The sequence below is a fragment of the Garra rufa genome, chromosome 11 (assembly GCF_049309525.1).
Source record: "Garra rufa chromosome 11, GarRuf1.0, whole genome shotgun sequence".
Taxonomy (NCBI): domain Eukaryota; kingdom Metazoa; phylum Chordata; class Actinopteri; order Cypriniformes; family Cyprinidae; genus Garra; species Garra rufa.
In genome coordinates, this window is record NC_133371.1 from 4,776,082 (window position 1) to 4,802,889 (window position 26,808).

The 26,808-nt window shown below is 36.3% G+C and overlaps 1 protein-coding gene across 1 annotated transcript in view; it reads left to right on the forward strand.

The window, feature by feature from the left end:
* Nucleotides 1-432: 432 nt before the first annotated feature.
* The window catches only part of arhgap42b (Rho GTPase activating protein 42b), a 173,932-nt gene continuing 147,556 nt past the window's right edge, over nt 433-26,808 (forward strand). The window contains exon 1 of the mRNA XM_073850019.1: nt 433-674. Within this exon, the coding sequence (XP_073706120.1) occupies nt 521-674 (154 nt within the window). The 5' untranslated portion in view covers nt 433-520. The remainder of the gene's footprint in view (nt 675-26,808) is intronic.

Sequence of the window (26,808 nt, forward strand, 5' to 3'; positions counted from 1 at the left end):
AAATGCAAATAAATGAGTAGACCCTAATAACTTTTCTAAAGTAGGTATAGTTTTACTACAATAATAATAATAAAAAAAAAAACATGATTACTATAAATAAATCATGATAACAGATTAACCATTGTTTTGCTAGACTAACCATAGTTCAACAATGGTAAAAATGTGGTTATACAAATGGTAGTCAATACGCCAAAAAGAAAAACCATGGTTAATTTTCATAAGGGACGGGTTTAATTGCCGTGTTAAACTTTAAGCCATTACACATACAGCACGTCTAGGGATGTTATCTAATGTAACCAGCAGGAGTCTCATGATCTCAGGCTGGCTGCTGCAGAAGTTTGGCTTGATGAAAGTTCAGAGCGCGGAAGTGAAGACAAACTTTCGCATGAATCTCTGCAAGAGAGCGACACTTCCCGCGTTCGAGTGTGGATAAGGATGATAATGGTGACACGGACCCGCCAGTGCGTCTGAGGAAATACCGAGTTGCACTGTTTTGTGAGGCTTTATTCCAGGTCCGACTATGGGGTTGCCGACTCTAGAGTTCAGTGACTCTTTTGTGGACAGTCCGGACTTCAGAGAGAGGCTCAAATGTCACGAGATCGAGCTGGATCGAACGAACAAGTTCATCAAAGAGCTGATTAAAGATGGACACCAGCTGATCTGCGCGCTCAAGAGTGAGTAAACACCACATCAATACAATAACACCCGCATCTCTGATATCACCGTTCATGTGGGGTGTAATCAATACCTAGTGTGCTGTCTACTTAGAAAGCATGTGGTCACTATAGGCGTGTTCTGAAACGCGCGTGGGATGCTCAACAATGGTGTCTAGGTAGGCGTCTCACTGGGTTTTGAGACACAGCTAACGTGATGAGTAAGAAATATCAAAATATTAAATCGATGTTTTGTTTATTCTTCGTTGTTATCACTTCTACTATTAATAATAACAAAACATGCAAGTCTTTTAATAGAAACATAGAAACATAGAAAAATCCATAGAAAACACAGTTAACACATGAAATGTAGGTGGTTTTAATCACTGTCATTACTCCAAGTTGAAACCAGAAATTAATTGAATAGGACACTGTGATATTTGAATTAGTTTACAACACAGTTAACAAAAACAAAATAACCAATAAAACATTTTTTTCTTCAGTTTATAGGAAATTTGCAGTTTTCAGTTATTTACACTCTTAAAAGTAAAGGTGCTTCAAAAGATTCTTCAAGCGATGTCATAGAAGAACCAGTTTTGGTTCCACAAAGAACCATTCAGTCAAAGAACCATTTCTTGCTTACCTTTTAATAATTCGAAGAACCTCATTTGCCAAAAAGAACCTTTTGTGAAACGGAAAGGTTCTTCGAATGTTAAAGGTTCTTTATGGAACCATTTAGACAAAAGGTTCATCTTGAAGCACCTTTATTTTTAAGAGTGTACAGTGCAGCTTTGTTTACTAGTCAAGCATTTTGTAAAACATTTAACGTAAAATTCTGTAAATGTTCAGTCAGTGTTTATTGCTTTGAACTTAACATAAAAATGAAACACCACATCTGATATGTACAAACAAGATTTTAGCCTCAGTTTGCAGATGTTTGTGAAAGTGACATATTAACAAATGTTATTCCATTATTAATATATTCATCTGATCATAAGTTAATGCACATTCAAAAAGGCCTAGTTAGAAAGGTTTTGAAATATCGACTTTTTTTGCTGGTCAGGGTAGAGAGACCGAAAAGGAGAACATAAAATGTGAAATGTCAACATTTCTTTTTCAGTTCATGTTTGAATGTTTGTGTGATGATGATATCTTCTCAGAGTTTATCTGAAGTTCTAAATGGCGAATAGTTTACTGATCAAGGTCACAGATACATTGAGACTGTTGTGATTCTCAGTGTAGTCTATCAGTAGAGGCTTTTGGTTTATTAGCGGCTTAAACTGATGTGCTTTTCCTGAATAAAATTCTAGTAATGTTTTGTTTTCTTTTAGACCAAAGTAGTATGCCAAAGGCGTTCAGATGGTGTATTTTCAACATGATTTCATTGAAAAGCATATGGGTCATTCCGTGTCAACTCATCCAGAGGTTCCCGGCTAAAATCTTTTATTCTGAAGAAAAATAGACACGAATAGTGATCAAAGCCAAAATATTAAATGTCATGGATGAATAATTACTGAGTAATCCAATTTTGTAGAGAGAGGTCAAAATGGCAAATTTCAGTCAAGTTACAGAGGGTTTAAAAATGACTTCAGAAAGATGGCAGCATCTTATTTTTACACAGGGATTGGTAGTTCTATTAGTAAAATCTGTTGACTTTAGCCATCTTTGTTGCATTATGTGCCAATGTTGACCATTCAAAAATGGGGAAACGGCACTTTTCAAGTTTATCTCCAAAGTTTGCATGCCTGTAACTATATATTAAAGATATTTGAATGTCCTTTAAGATATTGCGTCTTAATAAACTTTCCTTTTGGCATCTTTATTTTTAATACCCTATGACAGTGGTTCTCAATCCTGGTCCTGGGGGACCCCTGCTCTGCACATTTTGCATGTCTCTCTTATTTAACACACCTGATTGAGAACTTCAGCTTGTTAGTTCAGTTCATGGATCTCTCTCCTAATGAGCTGATCTCAATCAGGTGTTTTAAATAAGGGAGACATGCAAAATGTGCAGAGCAGGGGTCCCCCAGGACCAGGATTGAGAACCACTGCCCTATGAGATTTAGTTCCTGAGATATTGGAATTTCAGTATGGCTCCAGGAGTAAATCATTCAAATGTACACTTATTTATTGGTCAAAATCCAAATGTGGGTCAGTTTGAAAAAATGCAATACTTTACAATTTGGTTGATTTGACACGGAATGACCCATATGGTGATTTCATACAATGCGAATTGATTTTTAGAATAAAGTAAGCTGGTCCACTAACCCCGCCCCTAAACAAAAATCACTGGGATGGATGCAGATTTTCACATTCGTACAAATTAGCCACCAGTTCACCAAAACATAAAATAGGAATTTGCTATGAGGCTGTGCTGGTATTTACAGTACATTCCTGAAATATGCAGCCATGCTTGCTTGCATTCATGCATGCTTTTTCAGCTAGTATTTGTCTGCCAAATACATGAATGTAGATGTACTGTACTGTGTGTGGAATGCTAAATTGTGATTGTAGAGGATTATGGGTAAATATGAGCCTCAAGGTTGCCCCCTGGATTATCTGATTCTCATGCCAAGGCTGTGAAAATTCTGTGGCTTCTTTTTGAGTGAGTGTGTGTAATTGAGGCTTTCAATATTATGTGGCACTGCTGACCTTCAGACTTAGAAACAAAAGATAACTTGTTTTTAGTGAATGCCACATTGGCTCTAAGATAACAGAAGACAATGGGAAAACTGTTTAATGGAATAAAGAATCAATCGAACCAACAATGGAAATTCTTTCACCATTTAATGTCATTTAGAGCTTTGTTTCTTTTTTCCAGTTCTGTGCTGGTCTTTTTTTCTGTGCTTATTTGTTTCCCATTATTTCAAATTCAACATGAATTATTATTGTTATTATTTTTTTAAAAGGATGTAAAAATGTAACGTGTGGGTTATAAGTTTTCTGAAGATGTACGGTAACTCATTGTTGAGTCAGCAAGTTAAACTCCACAATCAAATCAGTCTGGTTTGTGAATCATTCAGACGGGATTAATGAACTGCATCAACTGCTTCAGGAATAGTTCACCCAAAAAATGAAAATTTGCTGAAACTGTTCTCACCCTCAGGCTATCCAAGATGAGTTTGTTTCTTCATCAGAACAGATTTCAGGAAATGTAGCATTTAATTACTTCCTCTTCAGTCGATCTTCTGCAGTGAATGGGTGCCGTCAGAATGAGAGTCCAAACATCTTATTAAAGTGAAGTGAAAAGTTGCTGCTTCACCAAACTGTATTTTTAACTTTAAACTGTTGCTTCTGGCTTAAATATCCATAGTCCATAATTCATAATAACGCTTCCTCCAGTGAAAAATTCTCCTGTTGTTTCTCACATCAAAATAAAGGACTTAATGATAGATTTGTTTCTTTTGTCTTCTCAAGATGTTAATTGATGGACTGGAGTGGTGTAGATATTTGCGTTATTTTTATCAGCTGTTTGGACTCTCATTCTGACGGCACCCATTCACCGCAGAGGATCTATTGGTGAGCAAGTGATGCAATGCTACATTTCTCCAAATGAATGGGGAAAAAATATAACTTAGATGGCCTGAGGGTGAGTACATTTTCAGCTAATTAGATTTTTTTGGTGAACTCTTCAAAATGTTCAAAACAAACATCTCACACATACTCTTAATATTGTGACACGGACAGACAATTATGTCAAGATTTTTAGTGAACAGTGTCTTAAACTTCAGTCTGTTCATCACACAGAGGACTTGGAATACCACACACAAGGCATATGAACTTCTCTTGCATACCTTTTGAAGTTTGAAAGCTTCAGTCATTCATTTAAATGGAAAAAAAGAGTATATAAGCAGTATTAAAAATCGGTACTTTTGTGTTCCGTGGGAAAAACAAAAGTCATACAGGTTTGAAACAGCATGAGGGTGAACAAATGATGACATAATTTTCACTTTCAGGTGAACTAGTTCTATAAAGTTACTTGTCGATCAAAGTGGCACACAAAAAGACTACTCTGCAGTTTGATACAAAAAAATCAGAATCGGTTTCCCAAATTGTACAAATGACTAATTGTCCTAAAAGCTCAAATATAAATTCTTTATATCATTCAGAGACGCTTTTGAAATACTTCTCTCCAGTCTAATGAACCCAAATAACTAATACTGCGTCTTTCACACTGATGTGTCACCGGGTGGCAGTGCAATTTAATTCACTTCATTCAATGCTTCAGTGGGGTGCATGTTTTTGGAAAGGTCACATAATCCTGCGGTTAACGCCAGCACATAGTGACTCGGTAGTTTTCAGTCGCTTTTTCTTAATTTAATACATCCATTGTGCTTCTTTACCATATTACTATCACTTTCTTTGCAGTGGGACACAAAATGATGTTTTGTTGTTGTATTTTTTTAATCAGTAAAATTCACCAAGAAAATTACAAGTTAAGTAAAAATATGCAGTTGTTATCTTCTGACCCTTAAAAAAGTCTTCCGTTTCCATATAGTCTGGTCTCTGGTCTCATTCATGCATATAGACATTTACAGGTACAATTGAGGCAGCATTTTTTATTTTTTGTTGCATTTCTTCTTTTATAGTCACTGTAAGGTGGTGGACAAATTTTACTGAATAAACATTTGAATTCTATTTGAATTTAGAATATGTTTGTATTACAGTGCAAATACAACATTTATTTATGATTTTGTTGTGGTGCACTTGTGGTGTACTTGAAGTATATTTTTTACAACATGTATTCAGCATATTAATGCTAATTATTTTATTAACAGCATATTCAGAAATAATAATAAGTAGTTAATACATTATGGATATAAATAGTTTATAATAACTGGCAGATACATACATGGTGATAGTGTGTCACATTCAATTACAGATGTGATTGTTATATTTTTTAGGAGCTCGTTTGCAAACTAATAACTTTAGTGTAGGAACATACATGTCCTTACCGTCCATACCCAAATCTTCTTAGATGATCTCATGGGATGTGCATGCCATTCCGAGTTGCCCAGTGGTATATAGTGAGGAAAAAATTCATTTGATCCCTTGCTGGTTTTGTATGTTTGCCCACTGACAAAGAAATTATCAGTATACAGTCGTGGCCAAAAGTTTTGAGAATGACACAAATATTAGTTTTCACAAAGTTTGCTGCTAAACTGCTTTTAGATCTTTGTTTCGGTTGTTTCTGTGATGTACTGAAATATAAATACAAGCACTTCATACGTTTCAAAGGCTTTTATCGACAATTACATGACATTTATGCAAAGAGTCAGTATTTGCAGTGTTGGCCCTTCTTTTTCAGGACCTCTGCAATTCGACTGGGCATGCTCTCAATCAACTTCTGGGCCAAATCCTGACTGACAGCAACCCATTCTTTCATAATCACTTCTTGGAGTTTGTCTGAATTTGTGGGTTTTTGTTTGTCCACCCGCCTCTTGAGGATTGACCACAAGTTCTCAATGGGATTAAGATCTGGGGAGTTTCCAGGCCATGGACCCAAAATTTCAACGTTTTGGTCCCGAGCCACTTAGTTATCACTTTTGCCTTATGGCACGGTGCTCCATCGTGCTGGAAAATGCATTGTTCTTCACCAAACTGTTGTTGGATTGTTGGAAGAAGTTGCTGTTGGAGGGTGTTTTGGTACCATTCTTTATTCATGGCTGTGTTTTTGGGCAAAATTGTGAGTGAGCCCACTCCCTTGGATGAGAAGCAACCCCACACATGAATGGTCTCAGGATGCTTTACTGTTGGCATGACACAGGACTGATGGTAGCGCTCACCTTTTCTTCTCCGGACAAGCCTTTGCCCCAGTCCTCAGCAGTCCATTCGCCATACTTTTTGCAGAAGATCAATCTGTCCCTGATGGTTTTTTTTGGAGAGAAGTGGCTTCTTTGCTGCCCTTCTTGACACCAGGCCGTCTTCCAAAAGTCTTGGCCTCACTGTGTGTTCAGATGCGCTCACACCTGCCTGCTGCCATTCCTGAGCAAGCTCTGCACTGGTGGCACCTTGATCCCGCAGCTGAATCCTCTTTAGGAGACGATCCTGGCGCTTGCTGGACTTTCTTGGACGCCCTGAAGCCTTCTTAACAAGAATTGAACCTCTTTCCTTGAAGTTCTTGATGATCCTATAAATTGTTGATTTAGGTGCAATCTTAGTAGCCACAATATCCTTGCCTGTGAAGCCATTTTTATGTAACGCAATGATGGCTGCACGCGTTTCTTTGCAGGTGACCATGGTTAACAATGGAAGAACAATGATTTCAAGCATCACCCTCCTTTTAACATGTCAAGTCTGCCATTCTAACCCAATCAGCCTGACATAATGATCTCCAGCCTTGTGCTCGTCAACATTCTCACCTGAGTTAACAAGACGATTACTGAAATGATCTCAGCAGGTCCTTTAATGACAGAAATGAAATGCAGTGGAAAGTTTTTTTCGGGATTAAGTTAATTTTCATGGCAAAGAAGGACTATGCAATTCATCTGATCACTCTTCATAACATTCTGGACTATATGCAAATTGCTATTATAAAAACTTAAGCAGCAACTTTTCCAATTTCCAATATTTATGTAATTCTCAAAACTTTTGGCCACGACTGTATAATTGTAATGGTAAGTTTATTTAAACAGTGTGAGACAGAATAACAACAAAACAATCCAAAAAATGCATGTAATTTGCATGTTATTGAGTGAAATAAGTATTTGATCCCCTATCAATCAGCAAGGTTTCTGGTAACTGGTAACAAGCTGAGATTAGGAGCACTTTCTTAAAGGGAGTTACCTGTATAAAAGACACCTGTCCACAGAAGCAATCAATCAGATTCCAAACTCTTCACTCTTCACACATGGCACAAGGCAATAAAGAAATGGTTCAAAAAGAAGCACATTAAGGCCCTGTAGTGTCCTAGTCAGTCTCCAGACCTTAATCTCATAGAAAATCTGTGGAGGGATCCAAACATCAGCCTCGAAACCTTAATGACTTGGAGAGGATCTGCAAACAGGAGTGGCACAAAATCCCTCCTGAGATGTGTGCAAACCATACAAAATCAGCAGGGGATCAAATATTTTTTTCCTCAATGTATATTATATTTTGAATAATATTTTGTAATCAAATATGTCTGTGAATTGACATGTTACCACATAAATCCCATTTTTTAAATTACCCAACCATTTTTTGCTGAAAGTCAACATGAAAGCAAAATTGATGCTGTTTACTTGATTAACATGTTGTTGATCAGTGCACATGTGAATCCAAACAAATATAGTTCATATTAGGAGCTAGTCATCATACAACGCCATTGTAGTTGATGGGTTAACAAAGCCAGTATAGCTCCACTTCCAACTATGAAAGTTTGAAACGAACCACAGCTCTTCGGCAAACATGATTAGTCTCATCTAATTTTGCAGCAGAGAGTCTGTCAAGGTAATTAAGGGGAGCTCCAGCTGAAGAGACTACTTACCGCCCTAATGGGTTAGAGGTGCTGTCTGATCAAAAGGCCCTTTGCCTTATGAAGGTGATTAGTGATCTTCAGCACTGCATAAGAAGGATGACAGGGTTGGATTTCTGTCCACGTTAAAATAATGATGTCTGTGTAACTGCTATACAATTGCTCCTCATCTCTGGTCTCTGAGTGAAATATTTAGGAAGAAGTATTGCACATTGGAGCCGAAATTCATTAGAACTGTAGGTGGTTGTGTAATCGGTTGACTAGCATAAGTTAAAATCCTTGCAACTAGTTTGAGTTCAAATAGTATAGTTCTGACTTTAACTAAAACAGACTGTGTGACTTTGAGGAATAATGCATGAATAATAGAGCTCCAAATGTACAATAGTATGCAGGTTCAAGAGACTTTATTTAAATGAAAACCACCTCTTTTGTCATTGCTCACGTGCAGCGATTGTCTGTCCATGTGCCGAGGTTGCCAACCCCTGTGGTAAAGGAATGTGACTGTCTAGGTTAGTTGAGATCTATTTATAGGGTCTGTGAGATTGTCGATTACCAAAGAAAATAATGTTTACTTGTCTCAGGGAAAAATTGCTTTCTATAATGCATGTACAATGGAGATTACAGGTCATGGCACTCTGAAGGGTTTATAAAACTGGAAAAATGTGTAAAGCCCTGCACACTACTCAAGCAATGTTTTGGTCAATCAACCTTCCTCAGGCTTCTAACACACGCAAAAGTATAAGCAAATTCAAAACCACTCATTAACAGTTATTACAGCTGTTGATAATAACACAGATCACAGCTATAATTATGCTAATTTGATCTAATATTGACTTTTTAAAACTTTTTTTTATGTACCAAATGACAATTGTTAAAAATAATTTGTGACAAAGGTCTTGTTAATGATTTTTTTTTGCACAAGGTAATTTAACAGTTTTTCAATAACAGAAGAATGTCCAAGTATGCTAACTGAGGTAAAAAGTGCCTCTTCTTTTGGGAGTGAAGGCACAATAATTAACATGATAATAAATGAAGGTGTCCACCTTAAAATAATCATTGTGTTAATGAAACAATCATGTTAAAAAAATCATATTTATGGTTTTATATAATACAATTTCAAATGCAATGCTCAGAATCTTTATTTTTAAAATCATTTTGTCTCTATGTTTTTAAAATGAATTTATTTTAATGATTTAACTTGTAAACTATACAAAATGACCTTATAACACAAGCGTTCTCTATTCTTTTTCTATTCTTTTGACTTGTTTTCTTTTTATTTATTTAAAAAAATGACCCTTTAACACTAGTGTTCTCTATTCTTTTTCTATTTTTTGACTTGTTTCTTAACACTAGTGTTAATTATATATATATATATATATAATATACAAAATAAAAAATATATAAATATAAATTAATTTATTATTAATTAATGTATCTCTATAAATAGCTTGCCTTTTACCCTGTGTGTGAGGTAGCAGGCCTGTTTTGCCACTTCATACATTATAAGATTTTTAAACAAGCCACTTCTATGTAATATATATATAATCGTGGTTAAACACACAAAAAGGGTGTGATTAATCAGATTAAAAATTTTGATATATTGACAACACTACAAAAAACCCCTGATTTTTCCATTTCTGTTTCCATTAATTTAAATGAATATAAACAGAATGTTTTAAGGGGCCTGAAAATGCTAACTTTTAACATGGTTATCATCTCTGTGTAAACTATGAAATGTGAATTCGGCAACCGAAAGTATTTGGCTGAAAATGGATAAATAAGCGAAACAGCCAAATAAATTATCCCGAACAATGATGTGACACGATCAAATAGAGGCGCACACTAATGCAGCAAACATGATGGCAGTGTGGAAGCATTTAAAACTGTCTGAGTAAGATGCAAAAATCATTCCAAGCACCGGCAGCAAGAGACTGTTTAGTATCGCATCGCATGTCTTCCGCGAGAAGACGAAGGGCTGGATGTTGCTGGTTACTGTATGATGACTGAAATTGTGAAATGGCCTTAAACTATTAGTAAATAAACAACAGAACGTTATGTTGTCTAATACGCGCACAAACTGTATGTGTTCTGACAGCGCTGCACCAGCTCCTTAGCCAGGGTTTCGAAGTCCAAAGCGTGAGGAAAATCTGCGTGATGAGAATCATTCATAAATCTGCTGCTGTCAGCAAAAAGTAGTATTAAGGTCTTCTTGTGGGTTTTCGCCAAAATAAAAGTCAACACTGTAAAAAAGTTTTCACCAGATTCAACTTAAAAACCTAATTTCAGCAGCTGCCTTAAAATTTTAAGTTAGATCAGCTTAAAACTACAAGTCATTTTAACTTATTACAATAAAAATTAGTTGATTTAACTTGTGAGTTGAAATGACTTAAGTTGATTTAACTTAAAATTTTAAGGCAGCTGCTAAACTTAAGTTTTTAAGTTGAAACTGGTGAAAACGTTTTACAGTGAACATTCATAGATGTTAGTATTGTAATTTTACCGTTGTTCTGTAAAATAAAATAAAAGACAAAAATAATTACAACAGCTCTATTAATACGTTTATTATAACATTCTTCTTTGCTCAGCAATGCTGCATTTTATTTGTACATTAAGTCATCATTTGTACATTGTACATCACGTGCCTGATTCAAGAAGGGGGTCTTAAAAATGGCCAAAGAATATTATTTTACTAACTTATTAATTTTAAGTTAAATTGTGCTTTGTCGGTAGGCTTTAATGTCTACTAGAATGTTAAAAATGTTCAGAGTTAAGTAAATATTTTTTATTTGTTGTTTTGTAATTGATTTTTTATTATGTTTTGAAAAGCAAGACAAAACTGTAAAAAGCACATTTTGGCTATTTAATTTATGCAATGGTGAAACAATTGGCAAAATACATAGGGGAAAAAACGCAAAAAAACATGTTCGGTAATCGGCCTTTGGCCCAGTGTTTATTTTTGTTCAGCTTCGGCCAAGAATTTTCATTTCGGTGCATCCCTAATATGTGACCCTGGACCACAAAACCAGTCTTAAGTCGCTGGGGTATATTTGTAGCAATAGCCAAAAATACATTGTATGGGTCAAAATTATGGATTTTTCTTTTATGCCAAAAATCATTAGGAAATTAAGTAAAGATCATGTTCCATGAAGATTTTTTGTAAAATTCCTACTTTAAATATATCAAAATGTAATTTTTGATTAGTAATATGCATTGTTCAGAACTTAATTTGAACAACTTTAAAGGTGATTTTCTCAGTATTTAGATTTTTTTGCACCCTCAGATTCCAGATTTTCAAATAGATGTATCTCGGCCAAATATTATCCTATCCTAACAAACCATATATCAATAGAAAACTTATTTATTGAGCTTTCATGTGATGTATACATCTCAGTTTTGTAAAATTTAACCTTATGACTGGTTTCGTGGTCCAGGGTCACATATTTGGTTTTATTGTTCGGTTATTAGTGTTTCTTTACAAAGTGACGTCGCTATCTACTGGCCTGGCATGCATAATACATTGTCGTCTGTATGTGGAACTTCTCAAAAAAATCTAAGGAAATATTTGCCATAAAACAATAATTGTCACATAAACAGACCCTAAATGGCACAAATCACTTAATTGTTTGTGCATTAATTGCTGTAGTTTATGAAGCGGCTTTCAGGAGCAACATTGCAGAGATACAAAACATCAAGTCTACATTGTGGCATTGATAAGTGACATTCATGCTCCTTCCCACTCTCGCAAACCATCAGCTGCCGGTGGACTAAATTTGAAAGCATTTCTCTTCCTCTATCCCTGCATTAGTAAGGTCTCTGTTTGGATTTCACTACTCTTCTGGGAGTGGTGTGTGTTTATGTGAGTAAGTGCAATGCTCCAGGGGCTTTGCCACAGGAAATGCGCTGTAAACAATGTTGGGTAGGCTTGTCCTTTCCTCCTACTGATAACTTTCCTCACTGACAGTACTGCAAGTGTGTGTCTGTGTTAGTTTGTACCAGTAGGACTCCGGAAGCTAAGAGTCTAATTAATCTGAACAAAGATTGGATTGTGGGGAGTTATTTACACAGTGAAAGGTTCTAATTCTTCAAGGCTCTAAGAAACAAGTTACACAGTTTCCTCTGTGTTAGAAAATGTTACACTGGCCGTTCCATCTATAACAGTGTCAGCGTGAATACGGCTTTGACCTTTACAGTTTCGCTCCCAAGAGCTGTTGCCTGATATGACCTGGAGTCCGGGATGAGAGAAACAATGCTTATTGACTAACATGTCATTAACAGATTTTCTCAACCAGAGTTTGACTGTTTGTTTTTGTTATGCTCATTACAGATACTGTAATACAGTATATCTGATTTACCCGAGGGTTTATTGTTGTTACCCAAGGAGTTGTTTACAAGACACTGTTTTCAACTAAAAATGGAAAACTTTATATGTGTTTTGGCCATTCATTTACAAGACAACAGCATTTTGGGAGCCTGAAAAAATCAACCTTTTAAAATGAGTTTCAATGCAACAGTTGTTTACCACAAACTACCAAAACACAAATTTGCGAAAACGGTGACGTCATACATGGGTTTTACAAAGTGACATCGCCATCTACTGGCCTGGCATGCAAAATCTAGTCTTTTTCGTGGATCTAAAACTCAAACCATAAAAACACCTTCATTACTTGAAATAAAATAAGCATTAACTGAAATAAAATAAAAAATATTAAAATACATATATATTTTAATTATTTTATTTCAGCTAGTTGCAAAGGCAACATTTCTAAATTTTGTTTAGTTTAATTTGAAGTGCTAAAATAACTCAAACTAAAATGTAAAAGCTGACAATGAAAATAAATGTTGGTTACACTGCAAAAAACACCTTTTTCTTACTTAGATTTTTTGTCTTGTTTCCAGACAAAATAACTAAAAATCAAGAAGCATTTTCTAGACAAGAAAAAAAAAATGTATTCAGAATAAAAAAAAACTAGTGAAAAGAGAGTTTTTTCTTAAAACAAGCAAAATAATCTGCCAATGGGGTAAAAAATAATCTTATTTCAAACAGAAAACAAGATTATTTTGCTTGTTTCAAGCAAAAACTCACTTTCACAATTTTTTTCTGAAAATAAGATTTTTTCTTGACTCTGTTTAAGAATTTTTAGATATTTTGGCTGGAAACAAGACAAAAAATCTAAGTAAGAAAAACAGTTTTTGCAGTGTAAGCAGCAAATCAGCATATTATGATTTCTGAAGGATCATGTGACACTGAAGACTGGAGCAATGATGCTGAAAAATCAGCTTTGATAACATGATTAAATTACATTTTTTAACATATATTTACATAGAAATAAGTTATTTTTAATTTGTAAAAATATTTCACAATATTACTATTATATTTTTATTTAAATCAGAGCCTTGTTGAGCATAAGATACTTTTTTTTGGAAAACACAAAAATTCAAACTTTTTTTTAAATATTTAAATACCAGTGTATATTGTCAAATAAAAAAAATAATGACAAAAAAAACTAGAAAACCAAAAAAAAAAAAAAAAGCAAAATAAAACCAGCAGCAACAACAAAAGCAAAAAAAAAAAAATAAAAAAAAAATAAAAAAATAAATTAAAAAAATAGAAATAGAGAACATAAATGTGCAAAAAAGTTATAAAATAGTATAACAATTATACGGAAGTAACCAACTTTTATAAATGGCTACCTTTTTGCCCCTTTCAGCTGGTGCATGTAATTTCAGAAGTACATGATTGTTGGTTTATGGGCACTTTTGTGTTGAAAATGGCATGGAACATAATCTGTATTAGAACTCATTGCAGCCAACAGAAAAACATATCTATTTACAGAGCAATCAGTGTTTAGCTACAGTATTTATGTGGCTTGAAGAAATATGTTTGCCCAAAAACAGATCTTTGGCCTACTGGCTTGACAACCTTGATCAAAGCTTGTTTTGTCCTTTGAGGTTTTATATCAGAAAAAAAAATCCAAATCAAGTCTATTTATATTTTTTGATCCATGTTCCTAATCTTACTGTGCATTATTCATCAGGGCAGCGTCTGTCTTTGTAAAATTTTATCAAAATGTAATTACGTGCTCTGCTTTTCAAACCTCTTTGCTTTACAAATGACTAAGAATCGCTTACTTTTCAATCAGATTTTTCAACTACTTAGCTCCATCCTGGTATGTAACGACCACAGTTTTTCTTGTTGAATATCCTGGTTCCTTTTGCAATGTGTCACATTGTTGAAAGTAAGGTTTCAATGTACTAAGTAAAGAACTGAAAACTTCCTCCTCAGTCCAAACAAACCATTAACTGAAACTCAGCTGAACTTCCTGAACTAGGTACAGTTATATATCAGTATATCATGATTATTTTTCTTCGAGATACACTCTTAAAAATAAAGGTGCTTCACGATGCCATAGAAGAACCATTTTTGTCTAAATAGTTCCCTAAAGAACCTTTAACATCTGAAGAAGCTTTCTGTTTCACAAAAGGTTCTTTGTGGCGAAAGAAGGTTCTTCAGATTATAAAAAGGTAAGAAAGAGATGGTTCTCTAAAGAACCTTTGACTGAATTGTTCTTTGTGGAACCAAAATTCTTCTGTGGCATCACTTGAAGAACCTTTTAAAGCACCTTTATTTTTAAGAGTGTACTGCATTGTTTCTTCAGGTCCTCCTATATTTTGCAGGTCTTCAATACAATCCGCCAAAATAAAAGCTTGGTTTAACTCTTAAGAAGTTATTACTGAAATATATTACTATTGTACAGTACAATGTATTAAAATTTAATCAAGCCATTAGAATCTAGGTGAGTTCAAATGGAGAAAAAAAAAAAAAAAACAATTTATAAGTGAGTGGGTAAGTAAATAAATTAAAATAATGACTTTGGAAAAAAATAGAACATATTTCAAAGGTCCCTGAATTCAATGTGGATTTCTTTATCAATCTTTCACAATCTAATGCAAACTTTGCAAAGAGGTTGTAATTGAATGATTAGGAATGTATTGGACAAACACTTTTCTGATTTCACATGCAAATAAGACATTTAAATTAGATTAAAAAGTTTGTCAAGACTATCGTTATGTTGGTTTAAAAAGCCTGATCACAAAGTGTGAAAAGTTTAAAAATATATATTTTATATAGTTTTCAGTCTGAAAAAGATTAGAGTTAAAGTAGTTTTAAAGCTTAAAGCTTGAATATTTTGAAGACAATATAGTCTGTCAGATTGATGCATGGATAAATAGATAGATAGCATGTTGCTAGCATGTTTCTAACTTATTTAACATGTTACTAGCATGTAACTAGCTTGATTAGCAAGTTACTAGCATGTTAGTATGTCTCTAGCATGATTAACATGTTGCTAGCATAATTAGCATGTTGTCAGCATGTTTCTAGCATGATTAGCATGTTGTTAGCATGTTACTAACCTAATTAGCATGTTGTTAGCATGCTACTAGCATGATAAGCATGTCATTAGCATGTTTTAGCATGTTTCTAACATTATTAGCCTGTTACTAGCATGTTTCTAGCATTATCAGAATGTCATTAGCATGATGTTGGCATTAATAGCCTGTTGTTAGCATGATTAGCAAGTTGCTAGCATGTTTCTAGCATAATTAGCATTTTTCTAGAATTATTAGCATGTTGTTAGCATGTTTGTAACATGATTAACATGTCAATACCGTGTTGCTAGCATATTGATAGCATGTTGTTTGCATCATTAACATGTTGCTAGCATGTTTTAGCATGATTAGCAGGCCACTAACATGTTTCTAACATGATTAGCATGTTGTTAGCATTTTTCTAACATGATTAGCACGTTACTATTATGTAACTAGCGTGATTACAATGTTGCTACCATCTTGTTAGCATTACTAGCATGATTAGCAAGTTACTAGCATGATTAAAATGTTGTTAACATGTTTCTAGCCTAATTATCATGTTGTTAGCATGTTTCTAACATGATTAACATGTTAGCATTAGTAGCCTGTTGTTAGCATAATTAACAAGTTACTAGCATGTTTCAAGCATGATTAGCCTGTTGCTAGCATGATTAGAATGTCATTAGCATGATGTTAGCATTAGTAGCCTGTTGTTAGCATGATTACCAAACTATTAGCATGTTAATAGCATGATTAGCATGTTGTTAACATGTTTCTAGCCTGATTAGTCTGTTACTAGGATGTTGCTAGCATGATTAGAATGTCATTAGCATGATGTTAGCATTAGTAGCCTGTTGTTAGCATGATTACCAAACTATTAGCATGTTACTAGCATTATTAGCATGTTGTTAACATGTTTCTAGCCTGATTAGCATGTCACTAACATGATTCTAGTTGCTAGGCTTGGTTAGATAGATTGAACATTCTATCAGTGCAAGTCTATGGGATTTTTAGGAAAACCGTAAGTCCGATCAGTTAGAAAAGAGTCCAAATTTTAGTCTCAGAAGAAGAATAATAACTCTAAGTTTAAATAGCATTTCAGTTTATAAGCTTTAATAAAAGCTTATAAGGCAAAGCAGTAACAAAACCGCCTGTTTAATTCTAAGGGTTAGTGAGAGGGTGGAAGATGGTTATGGAAAAGCTCAATTCTGTTGTTTGTTGCAATAAATCCTGACTACAGTCGTGGCCAAAACTTTTGAGAATGACACAAATATTAGTTTTAACAAAGTTTGCTGCTAAACTGCTTTTAGATCTTTGTTTCGGTTGTTTCTGTGATGTACTGAAATATAATTACAAGCACTTCACACGTTTCAAAGGCTTTTATTGACAATTACATGACATTTATGCAAAGAGTCAGTATTTGCAGTGTTGGCCCTTCTTTTTCAGGACCTCTGCAATTCGACTGGGCATGCTCTCAATCAACTTCTGGGCCAAATCCTGACTGATAGCAACCCATTCTTTCATAATCACTTCTTGGAGTTTGTCAGAATTAGTGGGTTTTTGTTTGTCCACCCACCTCTTGAGGATTGACTACAAGTTCTCAATGGGATTAAGATCTGGGGAGTTTCCAGGCCATGGACCCAAAATTTCAACGTTTTGGTCCCCGAGCCACTTAGTTATCACTTTTGCCTTATGGCACGGTGCTCCATCGTGCTGGAGAATGCATTGTTCTTCACCAAACTGTTGTTGGATTGTTGGAAGAAGTTGCTGTTGGAGGGTGTTTTGGTACCATTCTTTATTCATGGCTGTGTTTTTGGGCAAAATTGTGAGTGAGCCCACTCCCTTGGATGAGAAGCAACCCCACACATGAATGGTCTCAGGATGCTTTACTGTTGGCATGACACAGGACTGATGGTAGCGCTCACCTTTTCTTCTCCGGACAAGCCTTTTTCCAGATGCCCCAAACAATCGGAAAGAGGCTTCATCGGAGAATATGACTTTGCCCCAGTCCTCAGCAGTCCATTCGCCATACTTTTGGCAGAAGATCAATCTGTCCCTGATGGGTTTTTTTGGAGAGAAGTGGCTTCTTTGCTGCCCTTCTTGACACCAGGCCATCTTCCAAAAGTCTTGGCCTCACTGTGCGTGCAGATGCGCTCACACCTGCCTGCTGCCATTCCTGAGCAAGCTCTGCACTGGTGGCACTCCGATCCCGCAGCTGAATCCTCTTTAGGAGACGATCCTGGCGCTTGCTGGACTTTCTTGGACGCCCTGAAGCCTTCTTAACAGTGCAGTGGAAATTTTTTTTCGGGATTAAGTTAATTTTCATGGCAAAGAAGGACTATGCAATTCATATGATCACTCTTCATAACATTCTGGACTATATGCAAATTTCTATTATAAAAACTTAAGCAGCAACTTTTCCAATTTCCAATATTTATGTAATTCTCAAAACTTTTGGCCACGACTGTAGTATTATCAGTGGACTTTGACCAGCAGTATCATCCAGTGGCCTGTCTTTCATCTTAGAGTTTGTCTGTCATACATAGTAAAACCTGTGCCAAAATCTAAAGACATATGTAAGGGATAATCAATGGTTTGCCGTGCATTAAAGTATTTTAAATGCATGACGTGGAGGCTAAATCCTTTAATGCATGGCAAGCTGTTGATTATTCCGCTTATTCCATGGTCATTTGCCAAGTTATAGACAAGTTAAAACTAGGATTGATATTTGCAGTGCAAAATTTGACCGTATGGATAAAAAAGACGGTTATTTTCATCAGTTATGACGCTTCGAATCAGACACAGAGATTAAATAGTTCTGTAAGATCACATTTATTTGAATGAATTATAACATTTGTTTCAGTAAATTATCGATCGACCGAGAGAGAGAGAGTGAAGGCGAGAGAGATGACAGTTGTGTATGTGTGTGTTTATGTGCGTACCTGCCTGCATGCTGTGTCTCTCTCTACAAACAACAAATTCATTCAAAAACAGCAGTTTTACCACCTCGTTTCTGTGGAATATAATGTAGCGATCTAGTATCTAGGCTATTTTAATAAGAATCGCGGGCAAGCGCTGACAAGAAGTGTATGTATGTGCACAATGCGATCTCCTCTCTCTCTCTCTCTCTCTCTCTCTCTCTCTCTCTCTCTCTCTGCGTTTGCGTGCATCAATTAAAGCAGCGCATTAATATAGAACGGTGATTAAACTGACTTGGAACTACCTGTGCATTAAACTGTTTTACTGCATACCTGTCAGCCAATCAGAATCCAGTATCCACACTGCAAAAAATGCTTTTCTTACTTAGATTTTTTGTCTTGGTTCCAGCCAAAATATCAAAAAAATCTTGAATCAGGAAGGATTTTCTAGACAAGTAAAAATTATTACCTTGTTTTTAGTAAAAACAAGTCAAAATTAAAGCTGCAAGCAGCGATGAACGGGCCCTCGCACACGGGCTCACCGCCGACCGGTGGCTTTAGGAACACAGCAAACGGTGGGCAGTATGCTTTTAATACATTAAATGTAGGAAAAATAGATCAAAGTCACTTAAATGTGCCAAACTTCCTGCTGCCAGCTGGTGGCGCTATGCCTATAACTGATTATTGGCAAGTAGATGTGTTCAGGCCAGCACTTTCATCAAACATATGAAGTTTGGTGCAGATTGACCTTGGTATGTGTGAGTTAGTGCAAGATATGATATATCCTGCTGCCAATAGGTGGCGCTATAATAATATCTGTATATTGGCCTTTAGATGTCTTCAGGCCAGGACTTTTACCAAACATGTGAAGTTTGAGGCAGATCGGACATTTTATGGCTGAGTTATAACAACTTTTATGTCCATGGCGAAACATCAAACTTTGTCAGGCCGCCACGGACACGCCCTTTAACGAAAACTCAAGATCTTCACAATTTAATATCTCTAAGGCCTCTAGATCAGACTGACCAAATATAATGTTTATATCCTTAAATCTCTAGGAGGAGTTTGATACAAGTCATTTCCTGTTGCCAACAGGTGGCACTGTGATTATAATAGAATATAGGCCTTCAGATTGGTTCAGGCCAGGACTCTTATCGAACATGTGAAGTTTGAGGCAAATCGGACATTTTATGGCTGAGTTATAACAAGTTTTATATCCATGGCGAGACCACGAAATGTGCCAGGCCGCCACGCACACGCCCTTCAACGAAAACTCAAGATCTTCGCAATTTAACATCGCTAAAGCCTTTTTATTAGACTGACCGATTTTGGTGTTGATCTGATTAAATCTTTTGGAGGAGTTTGTTGCAGAGTACAGCATGACACTTCCTGGTGCCAGCAGGTGGCGCTATGATTATAACTGAATATGGGCATGTAGATGTCTTCAGGTCAGGAGTGTTATCACACATGTGAAATTTGGGGCAGATCGGACATTTTATGCCTAAGTTATAGCAACTTCCTTTTTCATGGCGAAACATCGAAATTTGCGAGGCCGTCACGGACACACCCTCCGATGAAAACTCTAGATCTTCACAATTTAACGTCGCAAAGGGCTTTAGATTAGACTCACCAAATTTGGTGTTGATCGGAATAAATCTCTAGGAGGAGTTCGTTCAAGTATGACACCTGAAAATGGCAAAAATGACACAAATTTTGCTGAGAAAATTAATAATAACCGACTTCCTGTTGGGTTTCGGATTTTATCTCAAGAGGCTTTTTTGTAGGTATTGGTGTGTTACATGTGTGTACCGATTTTTGTGCATGTACGATAATCACAGCTGAATGCGCACACCGCGGAACGTGTAAAGGTGGCGCTATTGAGCCATTTTGCCACACCCACTTCTGCAACCCATATCAGATGTCCATTTTCGCCAGGTCTGATGTGTGTGCAAAGTTTTGTTAGTTTTCGGGTATGTTTAGGCCCTCAAAAATGCGATTCATTCCGGATAAGAATAATAATAATAATAATTAAAGCTGCAAGCAGCGATGGTAGGGCCCTCGCACTCGGGCTCACCGCCGATCGGTGGCGAATGGTCGGCACTATGCTATTAACACAGTAAATGTAGGAGGAATATGTCAAAGTCATTGATATGTGCCAATCTTCCTGCTGCCAGCTGGTGGCGCTATGCCTATAACTGAATATTGGCATGCAGATGTGTTCAGGCCGGCGCTTTTATCAAACATATGAAGTTTGGTGAAGATTGAACATGGCATGCTTGAGTGTAAGTCATGACATATCCTGCTACCAACAGGTGGCGCTATTACGAAATATTGGCTTTTAGATGTCTTCAGGCCAGGACTATTGGCAATCATGTCAAGTTTGGTGCAAATTGTACATTGCATTCTTAAGTTAGTGTAAAACAAGTAATTTGCTGTTGCCAGCTGGTGGCGCTATGACTATAACTAAATATTGGCATGTAAATGTATTCAGGCCAGGACTCTTATCAAACATATTAAGTTTGGGGCTGATTGGACATTGCATGCCTGAGTTACAGTAACTTCCTGTTTCATTGCATTAAGAGTATGCTTTAGCACTTAGCTAAATGTTGCTAACATGTTTCTAGCATGTTGCTACCCTATTTAACACTTGTTGATATTTTTAAAATGTTGCTGGGCATAAACATCGGTATTAAACATGTGACTTTCTGTTGCCAGCAGGTGGCACTATGACTATAACTGAATATAGGCATGGGCTTGTGTTCAGACCAGGACTCTTATCAAACATATTAAGCTTGGGTCAGATTGGACATTGTATGCATGAGTTACACTTATTTTTCTTTGTATTAATATCATGCTTTAGCTCTCAGCTAAGTGTTGCTAGCATGTTTTAACATGATTCTAGCATGATGCTAGCCTATTTAAAACTTGCTGACGCTTTTTATTATGTTGCTAGGAGTCCGTAACACCATTAAACGTCACTTCCTGTTCTCAGCAGGTGGCGCTGTGACTATAACTGAATATGGGCATGTATATATCTTCAGGCCAGGACTCTTATCAAACGTGAAGTTTGGGGCTGATTGGACATTGCATGTCTGAGTTACAGTAACTTCCTGTTTTATGTCTTTAACAACATGCTTTAGCACTAAGTAAGTGTTGCTAGCATGTTTGAGTACGTTTTAAACTAGTTTAGCACTCAATGGCTTTTTTAGTGTGTTGCTAATAGTGTGTCACAGTGTTAAACATGTCACTTCCTGTTGACAGTAGGTGGCGCTATAACTATAACTGAATATTGGCATGTAGATATCTTCAGGCCAGGACTGTTATCAAACATGTGAAGTTTGGGGCTGATTGGACATTGCATGCCTGAGTTACAGTAACTTCCTGTTTCATTGCATTAAGAGTATGCTTTAGCACTTAGCTAAATGTTGCTAACATGTTATAGCATGTTTCTAGCATGTTGCTACCCTGTTTAACAGTTGTTGAATTTTTTTAAAATGTTGCTAGGCATCCACAACAGTATTAAACATGTGGCTTCCTGTTACCAGCTGGTGGCGCTATGACTATAACTGAATACGGGCATGGGCGTGTGTTTAGGCCAGGATTCTTATCAAACATGTTAAGTTTGGGGCTGATTGGACATTGTATGCCTGAGTTAGAGTAACTTCCTGTTTCATTGTATTATTAGCATGCTTTAGCATATTAGCTAAGTGTTGCTAGCAAGCTTTATTATTTTTGTAGCATGTTGAATATTAAGTTTGGGTCAGATTCAACATTATATACATGAGTTACAGCAATTTCCTTTTGTATTTGTATTAATAGCATGCTTTAGCTCTTAGCTAAGTGTTGCTAGCATGTTTTAGCATGTTTGTAGCATGTTGCTAGGCTATTTACGACTTGTTAACGCTTTTCAATATGTTGCTAAGAGTCCGTAACAGTGTTAAACATGTCATTTCCTGTTGTCAGCAGGTGGCGCTATGACTATAACTGAATTTGGGCACTGACATGTGTTCAGGACCGGACTGTCATCAAACATGTGAAGTTTGAGGCAGATCGGACATCGTATGCCTGAGTTATAGCAACTTCCTTTTTCATGGAGAAACATCAAAGTTTGTCAGGCCGCCACGGACACGACCATCGACGAAAACTCTAAAGCTTCGCAATTTAACATCGCAAAGGCCTTATGATGACACTCAGCAAATTTGAAGATGATCGGATAAAAACTGTAGGAGGAGTTCGTTAAAGTACGAGGCCTGAAAATGGCAAAAACTGCACAAAAATCGTACAGGAAATTCAATATAACGGACTTCCTGTTGGGTTTCGGATGTTGCACCAGGAGACTTTTTTGTAGGTATTGGTGTGTTACATATGTGTACCGAGTTTCGTACATGTACGTGAAACGTAGCTCGAGGCGCACTCTGTTGAAATTTTATAGGTGGCGCTATCGAGCCATTTTGCCACACCCACTTTTGAAAACCATTTCAGATGTAAATTTTCGCCAGGTCTGATGCGTGTGCAAAGTTTCATGAGTTTTCGGGCATGTTTAGGCCCTCAAAAAGACTTTTCATTTTGGAGAAGAAGAAGAAGAATAATAATAAACGGAGCAATTCCAATAGGGTCCTCGCACTGTAGTGCTCGGGCCCTAATTAAAGCTGCGAGCAGCGATGAACGGGCCCTCGCACCCGGGCTCACCGCCGACCGGTGGCTTCAGGAAAACAGCAAACGGTGGGCAGTATGCTTTTATTACAGTAAATGTAGGAGAAATATGTCAAAGTCACTTAAATGTGCCAAACTTGCCGCTGCCAGCTGGTGGCGCTATGCCTATAACTGATTATTGGCATGTAGATGTGTTCAGGCCAGCACTATTATCAAACATATGAAGTTTGGTGCAGATTGACCTTGGTATGTTTGAGTTAGTGAAATATATGAGATATCCTGCTGCCAACAGGTGGCGCTATGATAATATCTGAATATTGGTCTTTAGGTGTCTTCAGGCCAGGACTCTTACCAAACCTGTGAATTTTGTGGCAGATCAGACATTTTCAGGCTAAGTTATAACCACTTCTATGTCTATGCAGAAACATCAAACTTTGTCAGGCCACCACAGACATGCCCTTTAATGAAAACTCAAGATCTTCACAATTTAACATCTCTAAGGCTTCAAGATCAGACTGACCAAATATAATGTTGATTTAACTAAATGCAATCAATGCAAGGACTTCAGATAAATGCCAACTGTGAACCAGTATGCTACAAATGATGATAAGAACATGATTCATGATGATAGCAAAATGTTATTATTGCTTCCTTTACATCCACCACTTCTGCTTAAATGTCATTGTTACCTATCTGTACAATTTTTGTGTGGATATTGCTTTGCTGGTGACTCCTGTTATAAGACATCACTCTTAAGTGCTACATAACTAAGAATCAATAAGGAAGACGGTGCCCAGTTGGCACATGCATTCACAGTAACCCTCTGCTAGTTTGGATTTTAAGTTTACAGAATTGAAAGGGTTACACTTTAAAATCAACACACAGACACATACACACAAAATATAAAATGTTGCCATGCAGTTTCATTTGTTAAAATTAACTATATTAGTTAACATGACCAATAAATAAATAGCATTTATTAATGTTAATTAATATTAAGCTAAAAAAAGTATTCATATAAAGTTTATGTACTGTGAATTAACATGAACATGAACACAGTTCATGTGGGTGTACAGCAATACACAATAAAGTGCTCTATAAACTCTTCATTCTTTCAAAATATCTTTAAAAATCAAGTTGAGTATTTTAACGGGGTGATATATATATATTTATAACTGATCTTAAAATTATGGTTTTCAGATGTTTTGAAGAGATAACAGTAACGTTTGTTTTGTTGTCAAAGTTTGTCATAATTTTTTATTATTATTATTTTATATTCAATAAATAACACTATGTAAATATTGTCTATCAATGAAGATAAATTGATCATGCTAAAAAGTTGTATTTTTTTAAATCTTTTGCTATGTGACTGAATAGGACAAGTTCATGGTACAGTTAAGTAAAAAATAAATAAAAAACAACAACTGCAAAATACGAACAATGAAAGACTAAGTGACCCTTTATATTTTCTCAAAATATCAGACTCTCAAAGATCAGACATATTTATGTAATTAAAATACATATGTGCATTTTTTGTTCAAAGATGGTCTGTAGGATGGCTCTCTACTCTGTCACCCTCTCTGCCTCTCACCCCTCCCCCCTGCAATAATGAGCTTCTCTGTGCCTGACTGAACGCACATACATACTGTAGAGACATTCACCAGAGTGACAGCAGGTTTCTGAGTTCTTTTTTAAATTTTCTTTAATTCATAGAAGCTTGTATACATTTTTTATTTGCAGAACTTGCTCAGAATGATTAGATCTCTGTGTGAAAAAAGTTTTAAAGAGTTTGGATGCTGCACTTTAAAGATATAAAAAATTAGGGTTATGTTTTTTACTATATCTTTAAAAAATCACCACGTCAACACCGTTCGAGATATCCAAAATCCGCTCGCAATTTAACATCTTCAGAATCTTCTCTTCATGTTAAAAAAGTTTGGTGTGAACAGCTGGTTGTTCTTAGGAGTAGTGTGAATTTGTTTACTACCTGATTTTTCAAAAAATCCACCTTCAAATCAAAATAGCCGGCTTTCTGTTGGTCTTAGCTAATGAGTTTGATTTAGAAAGTTGTCCAGATTGATGAGAACAATATAAGTACAGAGTTTGGTGACTGTAGGAAAAACTAACCCCCCAACTTTTGTCAAAAGATGGCGCTATAGAGTGCCTGCTCCACGCCCATTTATGACCTTTTGCCAGTGTCTAACTATCATTAATATTGATGTGTGTGTTGAGTTTCATGAAATTCTAAGCATGTTATCTGCCTCGAAAAGACAGGAATGTAATTTTAAAGTTTGACACGTTGCCATGGCAACAGCATTTGATTTATCATCGACCCCTTTACATATTCTTATCGGCCATGTTTTGACATGATTTTGATGAGGTTTAAAGAAAATCGAGTAAAATTAAGAGGCTGATTTCAAAGCATTTTGAAAATGACACGTTTCCTGCTGCCAGTTGGTGGCGCTATAACTTTGACTCATAATAGTCACATTTATGGAATCGGCATCATACAAGGAACAAACTGGTGAAGTTTCTTCAGAATCAGGCAATGTGTGCAACAGTTATTAGACACTTCCTGTTTCTCATTTCTCGCCATAACTTTGTCGCCTTGCCACGGCCAAACCGTTCGAGATATCAAAAATCTCCTCGCAATTTAGCGTCCCCAATGCCTTGAGATCATGCTGACCGAGTTTGGTGACAATCCCATGGAATTCCTGGGAGGAGTACGTTAAATTCCAGAGCATGCGCTTTTTAAACAGCCCTAAATATCTCACTTCCTGTTGCGTGGAGCCCATGACATAGAGTACAAAAGTTGTTCAGCTCGATGAGTTCTATATGTGTACCGAGTTTCATATGAGTACGTGCAAGTATGTGTGCGCAGTACATCAAGTTTTCAAACTGTGTTCCAGGGGGCGCTGTAGAGGCCCTGAACCACGCCCGGGTCCCAGCCTCTGTGGCGTCCGGACGACGGCAGATTCCAACGTGTGTGCAAATTTCCAAGAGTTTTTGAGTATGTTAAGGCCCCCAAAAGTGCCCCAACGGTTGAAAAAAAATAAAAATAAAAAAAAAAAAAAAAACAAATAAGAATCCTTAGAAGAACAATAGGGCCTTCGCCCTTTTGGGCTCGGGCCCTAATTAAAGCTGCGAGCAGCGATGAACGGGCCCTCGCACCCGGGCTCACCGCCGACCGGTGGCTTCAGGAAATCATCAAACGGTGGGCAGTATGCTTTTAATACAGTAAATATAGAAAAAATATGTCATAAGTCATTTAAATGTGCCAAACTTGCCGCTGCCAAATTGTGGCGCTATGCCTGTAACTAATTATTGGCATGTAGATGTGTTCAGGCCAGCACTATTATCAAACATATGAAGTTTGGTGCAGATTGACCTTGGTATGTTTGAGTTAGTGAAAGATATGATATATCCTGCTGCCAACAAGTGGCGCTATGATAATATCTGAAGAGTTTCGTTGCAAAACGAGATATATCCATTTTGAGAAATGTTGGTTATTTGACATTATTATTTAAGACATCAACAGTCAAGTTAATTTACAATTTTTGTACATAAAACTATTACTTGAGCTCAGTGAAGGCCAGAGACACAATATTCTTCAAATCCAGGATATTTTTTATTTAATTGTATGTAGATAAATAGTTCATAAATAAGTCAAAAAACCATGCCAAAATGCAACATACTTATCTTATCATTGTCAAACATCTTAAATTGGTAGAAAAAACAAAAAACAAAAAAAAAACATCATAAA